We start from the raw sequence: 19107 nt of genomic DNA on the forward strand, positions 1-19107 counted from the left end.
AAAAAATTTCTTTTTTAAAAATGCTGTTAGTGTTTTGTTGTATTTTCAATCTCTTTGACTCTCCTCCAAGGGATTATTTTATGGGGAGAAACAAAATAATAACAAATTTCATTTGGAGGAACAAAGGCCAAGAATCTCCAGAGAAATGATTTTTAAAAGTTAGAATCAAGGGGGAATAGTAACGTTCCAACCTTAGTATATACTGCAAAGCAGTGATTTTTTTTTAAAATTTGTTTTTAGTTTTCAACATTCACTTCCACAAGATTTTGAGTTCCAGATTTTCTCCCCATCTCATCCCTCCCCCACCCCAAAATGGCATGCATTCCAAATACCCTTTCCCCTAATCTGCCCCCTCTTCTCTCCCCCCTTGTCTTATCCCCTTCCCGTTCTATTTTCCTGTAGGGCAGGATGGATTTCTATATAAAGCAGTAATTATTAAAACTACTTGGTACTGCTTTAAAAAAACAAAACGACAGTAAATCAGTAGAACAGATTATCAGGGGTGGGAACCAGGGGCCTTGAGGCCACATGTGGCCCTCTCAGTCCTCAAGTGCAGCCCTTTAAATCCAAGCTTCATAGGACAAATTTTGTTCTGCACCTGCTACAATTATATACACTATTAAAGGCATTGTCTTAACAGACTTAGCTAGGTAACAACATTTTTTGATATTGACGTCTTGTTGATATTACCTGTTAACCTAAAACCTAAAAAAAGTTTGCATAATATCAAGACTAAAACATCACTTTGATTTATCCAAGAATATCTACTAAGAAAAGTTAGCCCAGAATGGGGTGGAAAGATGAAATATGTGTCTGTCTTTCAAATCACTTGACTCCGGTAACTTTGATTCAACCCATTTTTGTCTTTTGTAGAATAGTTGGACTCAGTGGTCTTGAAGGTCCCTTCCAGCTATAAATTTGTAACCCTAAAATCTTCCAGTAGTGAATTTGAGCTGTCGATGTTAGCTAAAGAATGGCTGATAACAAAGCCCAGAGTCTTTTTCTCTGTGTGGTTTTTAGATCAATATTATATTCATCAGACTTTGTATCATGGGACTGAGAGGTGGTAGAATCATCAAATGTCCTGGCTTATCACTTTTTAAAAAGGCGCGTGCATGCGCACGTGTGTGTGTGTGTGTGTGTGTGTGAGAGAGAGAGAGAGAGAGAGAGAGTTGTGTAAAAGCTCAGAGCTTTGAGAGACTCCTTAAACTTCAGGATTAGAAGATTTACAGGTGAATTTTAGCAAACATTCAAAGAACAATTAATTCTAATATAAACTGTTTGCACAAATTAAAAAAACGTGATTCTATCAGATTCTTTTTTTGAGAGAATCCTTATTTTAAAAATTTAGTTATTTTAGTTAGGTATATCCTACTCTTTGTGACCCCATTTGGGGTTTTCTTGGCAAGGATACTGGAATGGTTTGCCATTTCCTTTTCCAGCTCATTTTGCGGATGAGGAAACAGAGCTAACAGGTTAAAGAGAGTTATCCAGAGTCACACAGCTAGTAAGTGTCTAAGGCCAGATTTGAACTCAGGAAGAGGAGTCTTCATGACTTCAGGCCCAATGCTCTATCCACTTTGCCACCCTAGCATCTGGCCTCAGACGCTTAACTGTCTGTGTGACCCTAGGCAAGTCACTTAACTTTGTGTGCCTCAGTTTCTTCATCCGCAAAATGAGCGGGAAAAGGAAATGGCAAACGACTCCAGTATTTTTGTCCAGAAAACCCCGGTTCACAAAGAGTCCAGACATGACTGAAAAGATTGAATAACAGCAACAAAACCAAAAATATGCAGATTTCTCCCACTTATAGACCTGTAGCTGTTATTGTTGTCATCATCCAAACCTTTTCATTTTGTTTTTGCAGTTTTATCTTCAAGACACTAAAAGTAGTAACGGTACCTTTATAAATAGCCAGAGATTGAGTCGAGGATCTGAAGAAAGTCCACCATGTGAAATTCTTTCTGGTGACATTATCCAGTTTGGTGTAGATGTGACCGAAAACACCCGAAAAGGTAAGAGTGTGGGTCTGATGAGGTGGCTGGGTCATGTGTTCCGTATGCTGGGTGTTTGATAGCTCTGGCCTGGATCGCGTCCTGAGAAAACTCCATTTGAGCAGCAGAACCAAAGTTCTCTTCCAGTGCCCTCGATGGAGTTTTTGTGTGGCCAGGGAGGACGACCTGGTATGAACTAGCTGGGTAAAAGTTGAAGGCCGTTGCTGAATGCTAGGTTAAGAACACCTGATGCGGGGCTCGATGAAGCAGTTGGCTGGCATTTCTTGGAATTCTTGCGGCAAAGTAAAAGTTAGCTGTCGTGTTTTCAAAGGAACTTAGAGGCTTCTCTTAGTTTACTGGACCCCTCTTCCCTTACTAGGCTGAATTCCATTTGCTATTTCAAAGCAAACTGAGCAGAGTTCATTAATGGAAAGAAGCAAAGTGTTTTTAAAGAGAAACATGAGTTAGTGTCATTTCCTTCAGCCGCCTTCCGCAAGGCTATTTTGTTAATCTTGTTTCGCTTATATTTTAGCTGTGTTATGGCATAATCCAGTAGTGTAGGCTAGCCTGGGCACTTCAATATCATAAATAAAAAATATTTATATTGGAGAGGTAAATTTTGAGCAGCGTGGTTGGCTGGTAGCCAGAAGAACTCCAGTGCCAGAATTGCTTCTTTCTCTCTCTTGGAGCTCCTGAACCCCATCACTGCATAGAACTGCCCAGTTTATTTTGAAGCATTGTGAGTGGGGTGTGTATTGTAAGCACTAGCAGCAAAAAAGGTAAGGGCAAGGATTAAATCCTTGCAAGCTCCCCTCTCCCTTTTAGTGTTCTCTCTTAGTTTAGATCTCTTTTGATATCCTTAGACTTTGTTTCATCTCCTCACCACTCCGCTCCAGAGCTCCTACTCACTGTGTCTCAACCCCTATCCTGTTATAGATCCGAGTGCCCAGATCTTAAACATGAGATTTCTTTCTTAAAAAATGGCAAAAATGAATATTGCCTGAGCTCTTTGTGTGCACACAGACACCATTAGAATCTGTGTAGACTTTCCTCACAGGGTTTGGGTTAAGATGAAAAGGTGGAGAAATGGGAAGGGAGGGTTTTTAAAACCCATCATCTATTTCTTATTCTTCCTAGTAATATAATAATAAACTTTGAAAGTCTACAGCTGTGTTATTCTTTGGGGAGAAGTTGGGAGATTCTTCTCTGTTCCTGTTGTGCAGTGGAACACAGAGAAACCTTGGTTGCAAGTGCCCAAAGCAACAAATTGAAAGGAAAGTATGTGAACTTGTACTTGGGGCTCCCAAAAAATAATAAAGGGAGTGACTGGGCACCTTTAAAAGCCTGCCAGGGAATTTTTGCTAGGAGGAGACTCTTATTTCATAATACTTCCCTGTGTTGCTTGGCCTTGACAAGAGAAGAGCTCTGATCTGTTTTTTTGTTTCCTGTTCCCTCACTTTCCTGGCAGTCTGGTGAATCCTAGGGCCCCCTTTCCAGAAGGTTTTTTAAATACCTAATATAAAAATATGTGATTATAGAGGAAACAATTGTGTGGAAATAGGTATCAACAGATAAGGAAAAAGCAAAACCTTTGATCTCGAGTTATTTTCCTCTTGTCCTCTTAGCCCAACAGTTTTTTACTTAGCTTCTCATTCCTCTAACTCCTTCCTCAAGCCAAAGGGTTAACACTAGTCTGGTTCCAGAGGGTTTCCCTGTGCTAGCTGATGAACACATAGGAGGTGGAAGAGGTGCTTTTAGCATCCCATTTGGAACTTTAACCACATTTTTTTTCTTTTCTTTTTTAAGGCGATTGGGGTTAAGTGACTTGCCCAGGGTCACACAGCTAGCAAGTGTCAAGTGTTTGGTCTGAGGCCGGATTTGAACTCAGGTGCTCCTGATTTCAGGGCTGGTGCTGTATCCACTGCGCCACCTAGCTGCCCCCACATTTTTTTAATAGAAGCATTACTATAGCTGGTGGTTCAAGGCAGTAGGACAATTAGCATAGTACTGTGCTTTGGGCACTTCATGGTTTAAATATATTTTTGTGGACTGACTCATAACTTTAACTACAATTTATTATAGGATTGTTTAAATTTATTCTGATTTGTAGACTTTGGGAATACAAATCTATTCACAAGTTAGAGACTGTGTAGATCTTAGAAGGTTTTTTTTTCCTGTCTATAAAATTATGATTGCACATTATTAGTCTCTTGTGATTTTTGAGGGAGAATGACAGTGATCTTAGTAGAATGCTATGCATGTCGCTATTCAGGTACATTCTACTCAGATATTCAATGGTACAATGGAAAGGATGCAGGGTTGTGGAGGTGGAGGGCTTAGTTTTGGAATCCCAACTCTTAACACCTACAACCTTTTGACATGTTTTTCTCCTTGGTATAGAGGCTGTGTGTGTGTGTGTGTGTGTGTGTGTGTGTGTGTGTGTGTGTGTGTGTGTGTATGTGTAGAAAATTGCTCTGTCAATAGAAAATTACTCTGTCATTGATAATATTGAAAACAGAATGGTGTACAAAGATAGCTTAGTGTATTACGTAACACCTCAACAAATATTTAGTTATCTAGGCCCTATGCTGCATGCATTTAATGGTAGCAGAATATCAAGTGTCAATTTATATTATATCTTTTTTTTTTCAGTGAGGTAATTGGGGTTAAGTGACTTGCCTAGGGTCACACAGCTACTAAGTGTCAGATGTCTGAGGCTGGATTTGAACTCAGGTCCTCCTGACTACAAGACCAGATGCAATATATCTTGATTGTTCATTGAGCCCGAACATGCAAATAAATGCAAAAAAATGACATTAACTACTAAAAACTGATGCAAATTAGCCTACCACGTGCCAGGCACTATACTAAGTGCTGGGGATATCAAAAGAGGCAAAAGACAGTTCTTACCCTCAAAAAGCTTATAATTTAATGGGGGAGACAACATGCAAATAAATATGTGCCAATCAAGTTATATGCAGGATAAATAGGAAATGATTAATAGGGAAGGCACTGGGATTAGGAGGGATTAGGGAAGGCCTCCCGTAGAAGGTGGGATTTTAGTTGGGATTTAAAGGAAGTCATGGAGGTCAGTAGTCAGAGTGGAGTAGGGAGAATATTCCTGAAGTGAGGGATAACCAGAGAATGTGCCTGCAGCTGAAATGAGAGATACACTTATGTGTTCTTCGTGGACTATCTGGGAGGCCAGTGTCACTGGAACGAAGAGTACAAGTTGTCAAGGTGTAAGAAGACTGGAAAGGTAGGAGGGGGCTAGGTAATGAAAGACTTCGGATGCCAAACGCAATTTCTTGTATTTCATCCTGGGGGGATAGAGAGCCACTGGAGTTTATTGATTAAGGATAACATGGTGTGACCTGTACTTTAGAAAAATCACTTTGAGAGCTGAATGGAGACTGGACTGGAGTTGGGAGGGCCTTGAGAGAGGCAGATCCATGAGCAGCTATTAACAGTAGTTTAGGTTTGAGGTGTTGGAGGCCTTCACCAGGGACAGTGTCAGCGAAGAGAAGGGGGTGTATCCTAGAGATGCTGAAAGGGGGAGCTTTATCGGCCTTGGCACCGACTTGGATATGGGGCTGAGAGATAATGAGGAGTCTAGGATGACTTCTAAGTTGTGAGCCTGAGGGCTTGGGAGGATGGCATTGCCCTCTATAGTAAATGGGGATGGTGGTTGGGGAGAGTTAAGGGGGAAGAGAATGAGTTCTGTTTGGGGTTCAGAGCTTTTTATATTGAGTTTAAGGTGTCTACTGGATATCCATTTTGAGACATCTTAAAAACAGTTGATGAAGCAAGATTGGAGGTCAGCAGAGAGCTTTGGATAGGTTAGGTAGATTTGAGAGCTGTCAGCTTAGAGATAGTAATTACATCTATGGGGGCTGATGAGATTACCAAGTGAAGTAATAGAGAGAGAAGAATGACCAGGACAGAGCCATGTGGTATACCTCTGGTTAGACAGTGAGATGTGGATGAGGGTATAGCAATAATGGAGACTGAGAAAGCACAGTTAGAGAGGTAGGAGGAGAACCAGGAGGGAGGGAGGGAAAGAGAGAGAGAGAGAGTCGTGAACCAAAAACTCAGAGAAGAGAGTCTAACGAAATAATTATAGAAGCTCTTTGAAGCCTGAAAGAAGTAATATTTTATGTGAGATAATGTTGGCAAGCTCTTTATCAATTCCCCATTGCTTTCACAAATGCTAATTAAGGTGGCCATCTTAGTCTATAGATAATTTGAAGAAAAATGTAAGGCCACAGAGATGAAGAAGTACAAACATTCTTACCACAAAGCTTTATGAAAATTGAAGCTTTGGAATACATTGAGTTGTACAAGTACATTTTGTATAATGCCGAATTCTAAAATGAGTGTGTGAAGAGTTAGAGTTTTATCTTGTCCCCTTGAAACAATTTGAGCTGTAGCTAGCCACCTTCTCTTGGTGTCTTTAGTTACATTTGTACTTCTTAGCTATGTGTGTTTCTTGAATTTATTTTAAACATTAAACATTATTTGCATGTATAACATTGGTCTCCCAAAGTTTAAAGCTTATTTGACTTTTTCATGTTACTTTTAAAATGACAGAATATTGTGGAAGTTAGAATGACCAGAAATTGCCAAGGATAACCAAATGTGCTTGTTTTTATCTGTCTCATGAAGGTCAATAAGAAAACTGCGTTGTTAAAGCCCAGGAATTTCAGTGCAGCCTTGAATTCTCTCCAGGAAGACAATGGGCTCTGCCATAATTGATCCTGGTATTCTCTTGTAGAATGTAAATTGTGGGTATTTGACTAAAAATAAATTAGAGATTTTTGACTAGAAAGCTGTTCTCATAGCATCTGTGGATATTTGTAAAGTGAAGAGTGTTGCCTCCTTTACGTAAGATTTGTCACAGCCAAAAATAACTCCTTACTTGATCCTGGCTTTTAGCCTTTCCCAGCACAGCAAGACCGGTCCTTGGACAACAGGCATATAGTTTTATAGTTTGTAGACCGTCTTGTAGTTGGAAGCCTTTCTGGCTACATAGCACCTGGGATCACCTTTGGGGATGCAGGGTCTTCGCCAACGTGCGCTGAGGCACTGGAGGATTCCCGTTAGTTGAGGGGGCACATTGGGTTTGATCATTTTTACATTTTGATTGTGGTGGTGTCATGTGAGCTTGAGAAAGGTTTGAGTTTTAGTGCCAGTGATTAAAGACCAGGAAACAGTATCTCTTACTTTCCTTGCATCTAACTGACCATTATTTTAGATGCGGTGCTTAGTATAGATTTTCCACATGCTAGTTCTTTTCCTTGGTTCTACTATTCAGGCATTTCTTTGAGGGACAGATTATTTTTCTCTTTTAGCATTTTATCATCCAGTACTTTGTATTGTGGTTATTATTTGTATAAGGAACTTAATTTTTCCTTTCGGACTGTAAGCTCCTGGAAGTGAGGAAGTTGGCTCATTGCTTAGGAGGTGAACATCACTTGGATCTGTGGTATTTAAAACCCGTAAAAATGGGAAAAGGAACCACATGTACAAAAATATTCACAGCAGCACATTCTGTGGTGGCCAAGAATTGGAAATTGAGGGGGTGCCTATCAGTTGGGGAATGGCTGAACAAGTTGTAGTATATGAGTGTAATGGAATACTATTGTGCTTAAAGAAATGATGAGTGGGCAGACTTCAGAAAAACCTGGGAAGACTTGTATGGTCTGATGCTGAGGGAAGTGAGCAGAACCAGGAGAACACTGTACACAGACAGTAATAGCCACGTTGTGCAGCAACTGACTTTCATAGATGTGATGGAAAATACTGTCCACACCCAGAGGAAGAGCTGTGGAGTCTGAGTGCAGACCGAAGCAGACTGTTTGATCTCTTTTTTTCTTCTGTTTTGATTCTTCTTTCTCGTGGATCCTCCCTTTGGTTCTAATACTTCTTTATAACATGACTAACATGAAGAAAAAAAGGTTAAAAAACCCCACCACGCTGTGACTCCAGAGAACGTTGTGTCGCAGTTTGTTTTTTTTTTAGTGTTCTGAAATTTTGCTTCTTTTTAACCTACTCATTGTACTTAAAATTTTTTTTTTATTATTATTCCTAGTTACCCATGGATGTATTGTTTCCACAATAAAACTTTTTCTACCAGATGGTATGGAAGCTCGACTACGGTCAGAGTAAGTATAGTTCCTTGATGATGATGATGTTAATAGCTGAGATTGATATGTAGTGCTTTACAGTGTGCTTTCCCCACAACAACTCTGGGAAGCAGTGCCAGTAGTATCATTCCCATTTTACCCATGAGGAAACTGAGGCTTTGAAAGACTAAACAATCTGCCCGGAAGAAAACGGAGTTAACATCAGAACAAGGACTCAGACACAGTTTTCCTGACTTAACACAGTGGTGTTTCAAGGAAATGGGAATGTTTGACCTAGAGAAGAGAAGACTTGGTAGGGCCTTGATAGCTGTCTTCAGTTATGTGAATGGCTGTCACTTAGCAAGAGGATTGTCCCTGTTGAGTTTGACCTCAGATGGCTAGATGAGGAGCATTGGGTGGAAGGTATAGGGGGCACATCTACCTCACAGAGGGTCTGAACGTGATATGGGCTTCTCCTCACTGGAGGGCCTCAGGTACAGCCTAAGTGCCCCCTTTGGCACATGCTCTCAAGGGGAGATTCATGCTCAGCTCTGGGTTGGTCCAGATGACTTCTGGGTTCTTTTCTACTTCTGTGATTTGAGGGGTGAAGAGAAAAAAGAAAAGGTAGAAGGGGGAAGGAAAGGAGTCTTTCAGAGACTGAGAGGAAGAAAAATAAGTGGATGAAGCAGCTTGTCAACTGGAGTTGGAGCCCCTCAAGCTAGACCTTTTCTGGAATCGTTAAAGACACAGAAGCCTTGAGTTGAGCCTGAAGACTGGTGATTCTTAAAGTGATCTGATCGCTCTTCAGTCATTTCCTTTGGACACACCATTAATGAATGTTTTTCCTCTTGCTGTATTATTTGGGAAATGGTTGGTTTGGACCTAGCCCATAAGAAGTGTAGCAAGGCAATGGTGACCTTATTTCTCGTGAGCAAAGTGATGGAAGATATTTTTACTTAAAGCAGAAATTTTTCCCACAGGCAAAAAGCTTTCTCATTTGCTATTCTTAACAATTTGGGGTCCCACAAGTTCTGTAATGTTCAGACTTTATTTAACAGAATCACTTAATAAAATAAAATTTACCCATGGTTCAGCAGATGAGTGCTGTCTGGGCTGCCTTTGGCTTCTTTCTTGATCCTCCTTGCCCCTTCGTTATACTTTCTCATGTTAGGCAGGTAAATATAATTTGGGGCTGATTTTCTCACTTTAAAAATGGGGATTATATACTTGCACAAGCTTCTAATTATGCATGATAATTTCTAATCAGTTCTATGAATATTAAAATTCAGGAATTTCAAGTTAAGTGGTGACTATGCTAATGCTTTTCAATGTTTACTCTACGATTAGTTTAATCCATTATACTTGAAAAAACATCTCTCCCCACCCCCCCACCCCCATACTCACCTTGCGCTTAGTAGTCTGTGTATTTCAGCGCCCAGAAAAACGTACAGCTGAAAGGTGTAGAACCACATTTCCATGCCCATCACATCCAGGCGTCAGGGGTGCTGATTTGTGTATGGGCGATGTTAGGAAGCAAGGAGAGGGACGAAGAACAATTGGTAAGTCAAGGAAGGAAGAGAAAAAGAAAAAGAAAAAAAAAATGGTGCCAAGAAATGGAATGGGAGAGAAGTGAGAAGGCCTTGGAGCAAGTGTTGAAGCATTGGTGTGTTTATGATGCATTGTGTTTTTATTAAGATGACTGAGTTAAGTTTAAGTGAGAAACACTAGATGTGGGGCCTTCTAGGTATGGCAGTGAGCGTCTTACCTTTCGTGCTATGCACAGACGTGTTTATGCACATGCCTCCTGTTTATACTTTAAAAAAAAAAAAGCTTCTGCCATCCTGGCCTACCTTTCAGTAGCATGCATGTTGTTACACAACTAGAAAGTCTTTTTTTTTTTTTTTGGCAATTGGGGTTAAGTGACTTGCCCAGGGTCACACAGCTAGTAAGTGTCAAGTGTTTGGTTTGAAGTCAAATTTGAACTCAGGTCCTCCTGACTTCAGGGCTAGTGCTCTATCTACTGCACCACCTAGCTGCCCCACCTGGCCTACCTTTAAATTGCACTTTTGCCGTTTATAAAGCCCATTCATGCCTGTTATTTCTTTTGATTTTCACAAGACTTCTTAAAGTAGATAAAATGAGATTCTCCTCATGCCATTTTGTAGACTGGAGATTTAGGTAGTTACTTGTCTAAGTTCACACAGATGGTGAGGCTCAAAGGTAGGATTATACCCTGGTCTAGCACTGCACTTGATATATTATAAAATGGAAGAAAAGATGAGCTCATAATTTGTATAAGACACAGAGTGATGCTTAATGCAGGATTGTATTATCGAGTTAGGAACAGGAGTTGGGCTCACTGTATTCCAAATGAAATGCATCTTTCCCCTAAAACCTATTCTTCTTGTCACTCGTTTCCTGTGCCCAGTTGGTCCAAAATATATTGGATTTCCATAGTATCTCTTCCCTGAATTATTGCAGTCTTTGCCTCTGCTCTCAAACCACCATCAGAGTAACCTGTTACCCTATTTCATGGCTGCTCAAAACTCTTCAGAGTGTCTTCATTGCTGTCAAGTAAAAGCCAGTTTCTTTCACACCCTCTGGGCTCCAGCCACATTGGACATTTGGTGCTGAGGCACCTTCTGTGGTATTGTTCATACTGTTCTCTGTGTCCAAAATGCCATTCCCTTCCTCTTGAGAGCCTATCCCACTAAAGCCCCACCTGGCAGCTTCTAGACTTGAGGGAAATCTGAGCTCAGGCTGAGCTTGGTGGTCCTGCTTTAGACCACATGGGCATGACCACTGGCTGGCTGTGTCTAACGCGCTATTCTCATGGCCACTCTGACTGACATTTATAGTATTATCACGCAATTAGTTGCAATTAATATTGTCTGTCAACTTTTGGGAAGGTGGGGATTTTTTAAACTAAATGGCAAGCAGTGATAAGAGGTTGGCTGTTTGATTATCTCAGTTTTTCTTTGTTGTTCACATGGTAGGTTTACATCGCTGTTGCTAATAAGCACTTAGAATTGTAAGAACTTATTGCATGTTATATGCAGTTTAAAAAGAACCTTGATGTACATAACTCTGAGGGAAGGCTGTAAGTTAGGAAGAGTTTGTATTTTAACAATTGTTCAATTTACCAGAGGATCAACTGTAGGGAATCCTTTCAATAGAAGACCTTCTAGTAAATTAAAAATAGAACTTGATTTGTAAAAATGAAGTTGATCTGATCCTGAAAAGATATCTTGCTTACTGTGGAAAGCTTGGTGTGTACTTGTTTTAATTTAAACTTTCTGGGAACTTTGCAAATTTATTAATTTTTAAAAAATATTTCAGTATCTGTTATGCCTATTCAGTACAAATTGTTCTTTTATTTTCTTCAGTAGTAAATATAAAAGTCAAAGGTTGAAACTTGTGAGTTATATATTTGCAGGACTCATTCTGGTTTTTTTGAACCCTTTGCTTTCAAAAATTGTTAGATTTAAATGCTTTTTTTTTTGCTTGTTTTCAGTGTCATCCATGCTCCATTACCAAGTCCCGTTGACAAAGTAAGTTATTTCTACTGTTTGTGTTTCTTGAGAAATCCGTCTTTTTATTGGGAAATTTTTACTAGTGATGAAAAAGAAAAATAACCTTTACAGCTCAATCATCTTTTGTTAAAGTGTGTAGAATAAAACATTTATTTTAATATGCAACTCTGCAAAAGAAATTTTGGAGGGGAAACAGACCTGTTAATATTGAGTATTGGTGCCTGTTCTAATGAGGAGTGGAAAGTGAATCAGGCTCCTTTTCCATCTTCCCACCAATTGAAAAAAAAAAGGCATCTAGAAGTATCAGGATCAGAGGCCTAGTGCTGAATGGGACCTTGAGATTAAGCTATAAAGATCAACCCTTTCATTTTACGGATGAAGAAACTGAGGTTGTCAGTTTCACAAACCAGGAGGTTGTGACTTGCCCAGAGCCACACAGATAGTAAAAGAAGGATGGCTGAAAAAAAAAATCACAAAATAAAAATAACCTGAATAGAAATGAAAAAATCAGAAGCCTTCAATAAATGGGTATGACAACTTTTATACTAATTAACCACTATTTAACAATAACCACAATGGAGAACGGACCTGAAGACAGTGCAGTCTCAGTGGAAATATAGGTTCAAAAAATCACTTTATTTTCCAGAGAATTTGGAAAACCTAAAGAAGTATTTAACAGAGAGGGTGGAGCCAAGATGGCAGAGTACAAGGAGTGACCTGCTTGAGCTCTCCACCAAACTCCTCCACATACCTGTTAAAAATGGCTCTAAAGAAATTCTAGAGTAGCAGAACCCACAAAACGACAGAATGAAACAAATTTCCAGCCTAGACAACCTGGATGGTTGATTGGAAAGGTTGATTGCACTGGGCTGGGAGAGGAGTGCAATTCAGTGTGTGCCACGCAGGCAAAGACCAGGCCTTAGCGAACCTGGAGCAGTCCTCAGGGGATTGAATCAAGGGGAGCTGTGGTGGTTTCCAGACTTCTCAACCCACCAAAGACAACTTAGAAGGTCAGTAGGAAAGGTATAGACTGCTGTGAGAGAGGAGCTCAGTCCAGCCCCAGACCTGGTGTGGCCCTGAGGGTGGTGGCTGCTTCTGGAGCTCTCAGCTCACAGACAGAGGGGGCATTGAGTGGCTGATCAGAAGGGGATTACAGGGATCTCTTTGCTGGTGCTGAGGCAGGATTCTCTTGCTTTGCCTGTGCTTGGATCTGGGTTGCAGTTCTAGGTGGTGGTCCTGGGGTGAGGAGGAATGCTGGCGTGGTAGAGCTTGTCGTAGAGATGAAGAGGGAATCCTCCTCACAGTTCCAAGACAGAAACAAGTACTCGTGGTCACTTATAGACCAGAGCACAGGCCAGGAAAGGAGTAAACACCTCACCCTTGATCATACCACCTTGGAAGAACTGAAAACTTACGGGTCCCTAGAAGTATCTCTGAAAACAGGTACACAAAACCCTCAAAGCTTGGGACAGGACATTGCCCACACTGGAAGCAGATCCATACCTTAACAAAGAGTTTAAAACTCAAGTAATTGGCTGGGATCATGAGCAAACTGTGCAAAAAAAAAAAAGTCAGACCATAGAATCTTTCTTTGGTGGCAAAAAAGATCAAAACATACAACCAGAAGAAGACAACAAAGTCAAAGCTCCTACATCTAAAGCCTCCAAGAAAAATATGAATCAGTCCCAGGCCATGGAAGAGCTCAAAAAGGATTTTGAGAAATAAGTAAGAGAAGTAGAGGAAAAACTGGGAAGAGAAATGGGAGTGATGCAAGAAAATCATGAAAAACAAATCAACAGCTTGCTAAAGGAAACCCAAAAAAATACTGAAAAAAGTAACACCTTGAAAAATAGCTATAACTCAAATGGCAAAAGAGGTCGAAAAAGGCAATGAGGAGAAGAATGCCTTAAAAAGCAGAATTAGCCAAATGGAAAAGGAAGTCCAAAAGCTCACTGAAGAAAATAACTTCCTTAAAATTTAGAGTGAAGCAAATGGAAGCTGATGACTTTATGAGAAATCAAGACAATTGTAAAACAAAACCAAAAGAATGAAAAAGTAGAAAACAATGTAAAATATCTTATTGGAAAAACAACTGACCTGGAAAATAGATCCAGGAGAGATAATTTAAAAATTATTGGACTCCGTGAAAGCTTGAAAAAAGAGCCTAGACATCATCTTTCAAGAAATTATAAAGGAAAAGTTCCCTCATATTCTAGAACCAGAGTGTAAAATAGAAATGGAAAGAATCCACCGATCACCTCCTGAAAGAGATCCTTGAAGGAAAACTCCTAGGACTATTATAGCCAAATTCCAGAGTTCCCAGGTCAAGGAGAAAATATTGCAAGCGGCCAGAAAGAAACAGTTCAAGTATTGTGGAAACACAATCAGGATAACACAAGATTTAGCACCTTCTGCCTTAAGGGACTGGAGAGTTTGGAATATAATATTATAGAGGTCAAAGGAGATAGGAGTACAACCAAGAATCACCTACTCAGCAAAACTGAGTATAATCTTTCAGGGGGGAAAAATTGTCATTCAGTGAAATAGAGGACTTTCAGGCATTCTTGATGGAAAGACCAGAGCTGAATAGAAAATTTGACTTTCAAGTACAAGACTCAAGAGAAGCATGAAAAGGTAAACAGGAAAGAGAAATCATAAGGGACTTAATAAAATTGAACTGTTTACATTCTTACATGGAAAGATGATATTTGTAACTCATGAGACCTTTGTCAGTATTAGGGTAGTTGGAGGGGAAGAAAAATGTATGTATGTGTGTGTATAGATAGAGGGCACAGGGTGAGTTGAAGATGAAGGGGTGATTATCTGGAGAATAAAATTAAGGAATGAGAGAGGATTGTACTGGGAGAAGGAGAAATGGAGAGGTAGAATATCTCACATAAAAGAGACAAGAAAAAGCTTTTCTAGTGGAGGGGAAGTGGAGGAAGTTGAGGGAATGAGTGAATCTTATTCTCATCAGATTTGGCTTAAGGAGGGAATAACATACACACTCAGTTGGGTATGGAAATCTGTCTTAATCTACAAGAAAATAGGGAATAAGAGAGATGGGGATAATAGAAGGGAGGCCAGATTGGGGGGGGAGGGGTAATCAGAAGCAAACACTTCTGAGGAAGGGACAGCATCAAAAGAGAATCGAATAAACAGGGGGCAGGCTAGGATGAAAGGAAATACAGTTAGTTTTTCACAGTGTGACTACTGTGGAAGTGTTTTGTATGCCTACCCATGTATAACCTGTATTGAGTTGCTTGCCTTATCAATGAGAGTTAGTGGGCAGGGAGGAAGGGAGAGAATTTGGAACCAAAGTTTTAAAGACAAATGTTAAAAATTGTTTTGACATGCAGCTGGGAAGTAAGATATACAGGCAATGGGGTATAGAAATCTATCCTGCCCTACAGGACAATAGAAGGGGAAGGGGATAAGAGAAGGAGGAGGTGATAGAGGGGAGGGCAGATCAGGGGAAGGGGTATTCATAATGCGTGCCATTGGGGTGGAAGGAGGGGTGAGATGGGGAGAAAATTTGGAGCTCAAAATCTTGTGGAAGTGAATATTGAAAACTAAAAGTAAATAAATTAATAAAAATGAAAGTTTGAAAAAAAGTATTTAACAGTCCTAGGAGAGGTTAGAATCTATTGATGTCATGATTTCTGACATCTCTTATCTTTTAAAAAAAAATAGAATTCTAAACAGTATAATTGAAGAATTGTCAAACTTTGCTGGAAGTATTCCAAAAAAGTGACAGTACACAAATAGAATTTATGAGACTCAGATAAGAAATATCTCAAGTTTGATGATTCTCTATGTATTATAATTAAGCTGTGCCATTATAATGATATGACCAAATACTTCAGGCTTTCAGAAGAGGCAAAAATGACTTCAGTTCGCCTGAATCACAGCTGAGTTTGTGTAGAATACAAAGGATTGATGAAGGGAGAAATTAGAAGCCAACACTTAAACAATTGAGTAGCATGAGACATGGAGTCAGAGGACGTACCTAGAAAGACTCTGCTATTTGAAATTGAGAGGAGGATTAGAAAAGCCTTTAGACTGGCAAGTTTTGCCAGCAGTTAAGCACAAGCTTCTTCAGTTAATTTATGACCGTCAAGCTTCCAGCCACAACAGATAAGTATTAATTCAATTCACACTTTAAAAACCAAGATAAAAGAGTTGTTAACAAAATATGAGAAGTTCAGAGCTTTGGCCAGAGGACTGCATTTTTCAGGAGGAAAGTTCAAGAAAGTAAGGTGGAGGAAGATAGCCAGAAGGTGGAAGGCATCGGGAATAGTGTAATGTCCAAGTAAATCTTCTCTTTTGGACAGCAGAGAAGTCCCTAAGTTAACAAAGTCTGTAGAGGTAAAGAAAATTGTGTAGTTGTGAATATAGGAGACAGGACCTTTTGTATAGAGGCTTTTAAGTTTTGGAAGGTGTGTGTTCCCTTTCCTTTATGTATGATTGAAGAAAAGATGACAATCTAACCTTTGTAATGCTCAACGTAAACACTAGATTTTTCATTAAGATTTTAGAAAATCTTAGCATAAATATGAAAACAGAATCTAACAAGCTATTTGTAAGCAGTGTCTTTAATATGGAAATTTTTTGCACTTTAAAAAATGCAAGGGTTCCTTCCAATTCAGCATTCACCTGCTAGATGATAGAGAGTTAGAATGTAGTATCAGCTCATGTTAAATTCACAGCCCAGACAGTGAGAAAAACAGAAATAACATATTATGCTGAAATGTTTTATTCAACATGAGGTTTTGTCATTTTAGCATACAAATGTACCTAATAATTCTATAGTAATAGTCATAAAGGAAAATTTCAGTCTTTCAAAAATATCAAAAATAATAGAACATTTTAACACCAAAATATGATAAATCAAAAAAGTTTTTAAAATTAACTATCACATATAGTTGATACATGCTGATACACGTAAGGAACTTGATGAAGAAAATAGAGTACATTTTTTATTAATCATTAATATGGAAAAATCAGGCATGGTATTAACTGCATATATCATAGTGACATAAATCAGTCGTAAAAATTATAAGTGTGAATAAAAGTTGTAGACCCAAGTAACAACTAAAAAAGTTGAGTGACTAAGAAGGAATTCTTTTCAAACTGGATTATGTCTGATAATGACTGTATCAAAATCTATAGGATGCAGCCAAAGTAGTACTTTATTTTTGAACCTGTTGGCTTTTGTCAACAGATTCTTTTTCTTTTGATCCACACATGTGATTTCATGGATGTGTAGAAACTCCTTCCTCTGAAGCAGAGCAGCCTTCATCTGTATTTTGTAGTCTTAGAGTCATGACTGAAGGCATTGATACATTAGTGGTCACACAGTGACTACAGAGAGTTAGAGGCAGGACTGATCCCCAGGAATCTGATTGCAGTTCCATCTTTCCCTCCACATTTGCAGGGCAGCCAATAAGAAACAGAGAAAAGGAATGGAGTCTGAACTTGAGAGACAAGTAGTACTTTTTTCACTTTGTAGGGGAGAAGCTACAACTAAGCATCTTATGGGTTCCTTTGGCCCTGGTCACACAGGGTGGGAACCAGTCTTTAAAAACAAGTCTCTGGGGGCAGCTAGGTGGCACGGTGGATAGAGCACCAGCCCTGAAGTCAGGAGGACCTGAGTTCAAATGCGGCCTCAAACCAAACACTTGACACTTACTAGCTGTGTGACCCTGAGTAAGTCACTTAACCCCAATTGCCTAAAAAAAGAACAAGTCTCTGCCTCCCAATCCAGAGCTCATCCATTGTCACCCCAACTAGTGGAAAAGACTATAGGTGAAAACAGGAAATCAGGTGACCTGATAAATCAAAGAGTTCAACAAAACTGATAAATTATACCTTGCAAGAAGACTGCAAATCCAAATTGCCACCATTTGAGAATATAGAAGAAATCTATGATTGATTATGGAAACGTAAAACACAAAACTAGAAATGAATGGATGATCAAATTAGAACAATTTCAGAAGAAATCAGATCAGCCCTTAGGGAGCTCTCTAGAAAAAAGACAGCAGGCTCAAGTGGGTCCATAGGCAGTTTTGACCCAACCATTAAAGAAGAATTAACTTCTGTACTTCGTAGACCATTTTCAAACACAGAGGAAAAAAATAATAGACTACCCTGTTGTTTATGTGAGGCAAATAGGGTATTGACCCCAATATATGGAAAAAAGATGAAGCTGAAAATGTAAACTTGAAGCTGAAGTTAATGAATAAAATACTCACAAGGACATGAAATACAATAGGAGGCCCAACATTTCAACCACAAAGCATAAATGAATGAAAAAAGCATTTATTAAGTGCTTACTGTGTACAAATTGTAGCTCAGGGACCTCCTTACAGTCTCTTAGGGGAGAAGAAAACTTATAGGAAGTGATGGCCATAGAGAGGAGCTTTTTGTTTGCTAAGCCCAGGGTGATAAGGTCAACATGCCCTTTGCAGTAGGATGGCAGTAGGGGAGAGTGAATATTTGCAGTAGTGGAAGAGGGTCCTGGAGTTGGATTAAGCCAGATTTGGTTCAAATCCCACCCCAGGCACTTTTTATCTGTGTGACTGGGCAAACCTCATTGGCAGGTCAGGTGGTGAGAACAGACCGGGAGTGCTTAGTACAGCGCTGCCTGGCAAGAGCAGGTGCTAAATGAATGTTGTTTGATGGAAGGAGGGTGCTTTCACTTTGGAAATGACAACTTGTAGCTATAGTGTGGGGAGGGTTTAGTACTCTGTGATCTTCCCATGCAGGGAAAACCTTTGGAAAAAGAGAGCATTCATTTTGTTTTTTTAATTTCTTAGAAACATTAAACCTCTAGCAATGGAAAGAGCAGAGTGCTTTAGCAGGAAAATCACTGTATTTAAACTCAAGTGATTGGGTTCAGATCTAGAATCTGCTGTGTGATCTTGGACAAGTTACCCTCTCTGGACCTTTTTCCTCATTAGTTAAATAAAAGAGTTTGACTAAATGATCCAGCCCTGAATCAATTATCATGTTTTCTTGAATGAAGTACTGAATGAAAAAGCATTTATTAAGGCTTTACTAGGTGTCAGCCTTTATAATCAGGAAGTCCTGGGGATAGAAATATAAAGGCAAGGTATTCTTTGACCTCCAGATACTCACATTCTGTGGGGTAGGGGAATGATGGAGTAGCTGTGCCTTAGAGAAGAATGTTAGGAAGTCGTGAAGGTGACCAGTGAAATCCCAGGACAGTCCACTGACATGCTTCTTCTATAATCAGTAGTGGGGTTGATTTGTTCCTATGATGAAGTAGTTGAGAGTAGGTACAGGACAATGAGAAGTAGAGAAGGAGCATCAGGTTGGAGTACATACCAACAGCCTAAAGGAAGGTGGCTTGGATGACCCATGATAGGGGAATGAGGGTATGGTAGATAAAGTGGGCTGTTTGCTCGCTCCTTGCTGCCTCTAAGCACACTG

General features: G+C 39.6%; 1 protein-coding gene across 1 annotated transcript in view; it reads left to right on the forward strand.

Moving 5' to 3' along the window:
* SLMAP (sarcolemma associated protein) overlaps positions 1-19107 on the forward strand; it is a 167877-nt gene that overhangs the window by 61663 nt on the left and 87107 nt on the right. Inside the window, 3 exon segments of the mRNA XM_020969105.2 lie at positions 1868-2015; positions 8086-8158; positions 11634-11670. Of these exon segments, the coding sequence (XP_020824764.1) occupies positions 1868-2015; positions 8086-8158; positions 11634-11670 (258 nt within the window).

This window comes from Phascolarctos cinereus, unplaced genomic scaffold (genome assembly GCF_003287225.1).
Source record: "Phascolarctos cinereus isolate Bilbo 61053 unplaced genomic scaffold, phaCin_HiC Scaffold_4;HRSCAF=312, whole genome shotgun sequence".
In the NCBI taxonomy this organism is placed as follows: Eukaryota; Metazoa; Chordata; class Mammalia; order Diprotodontia; family Phascolarctidae; genus Phascolarctos; species Phascolarctos cinereus.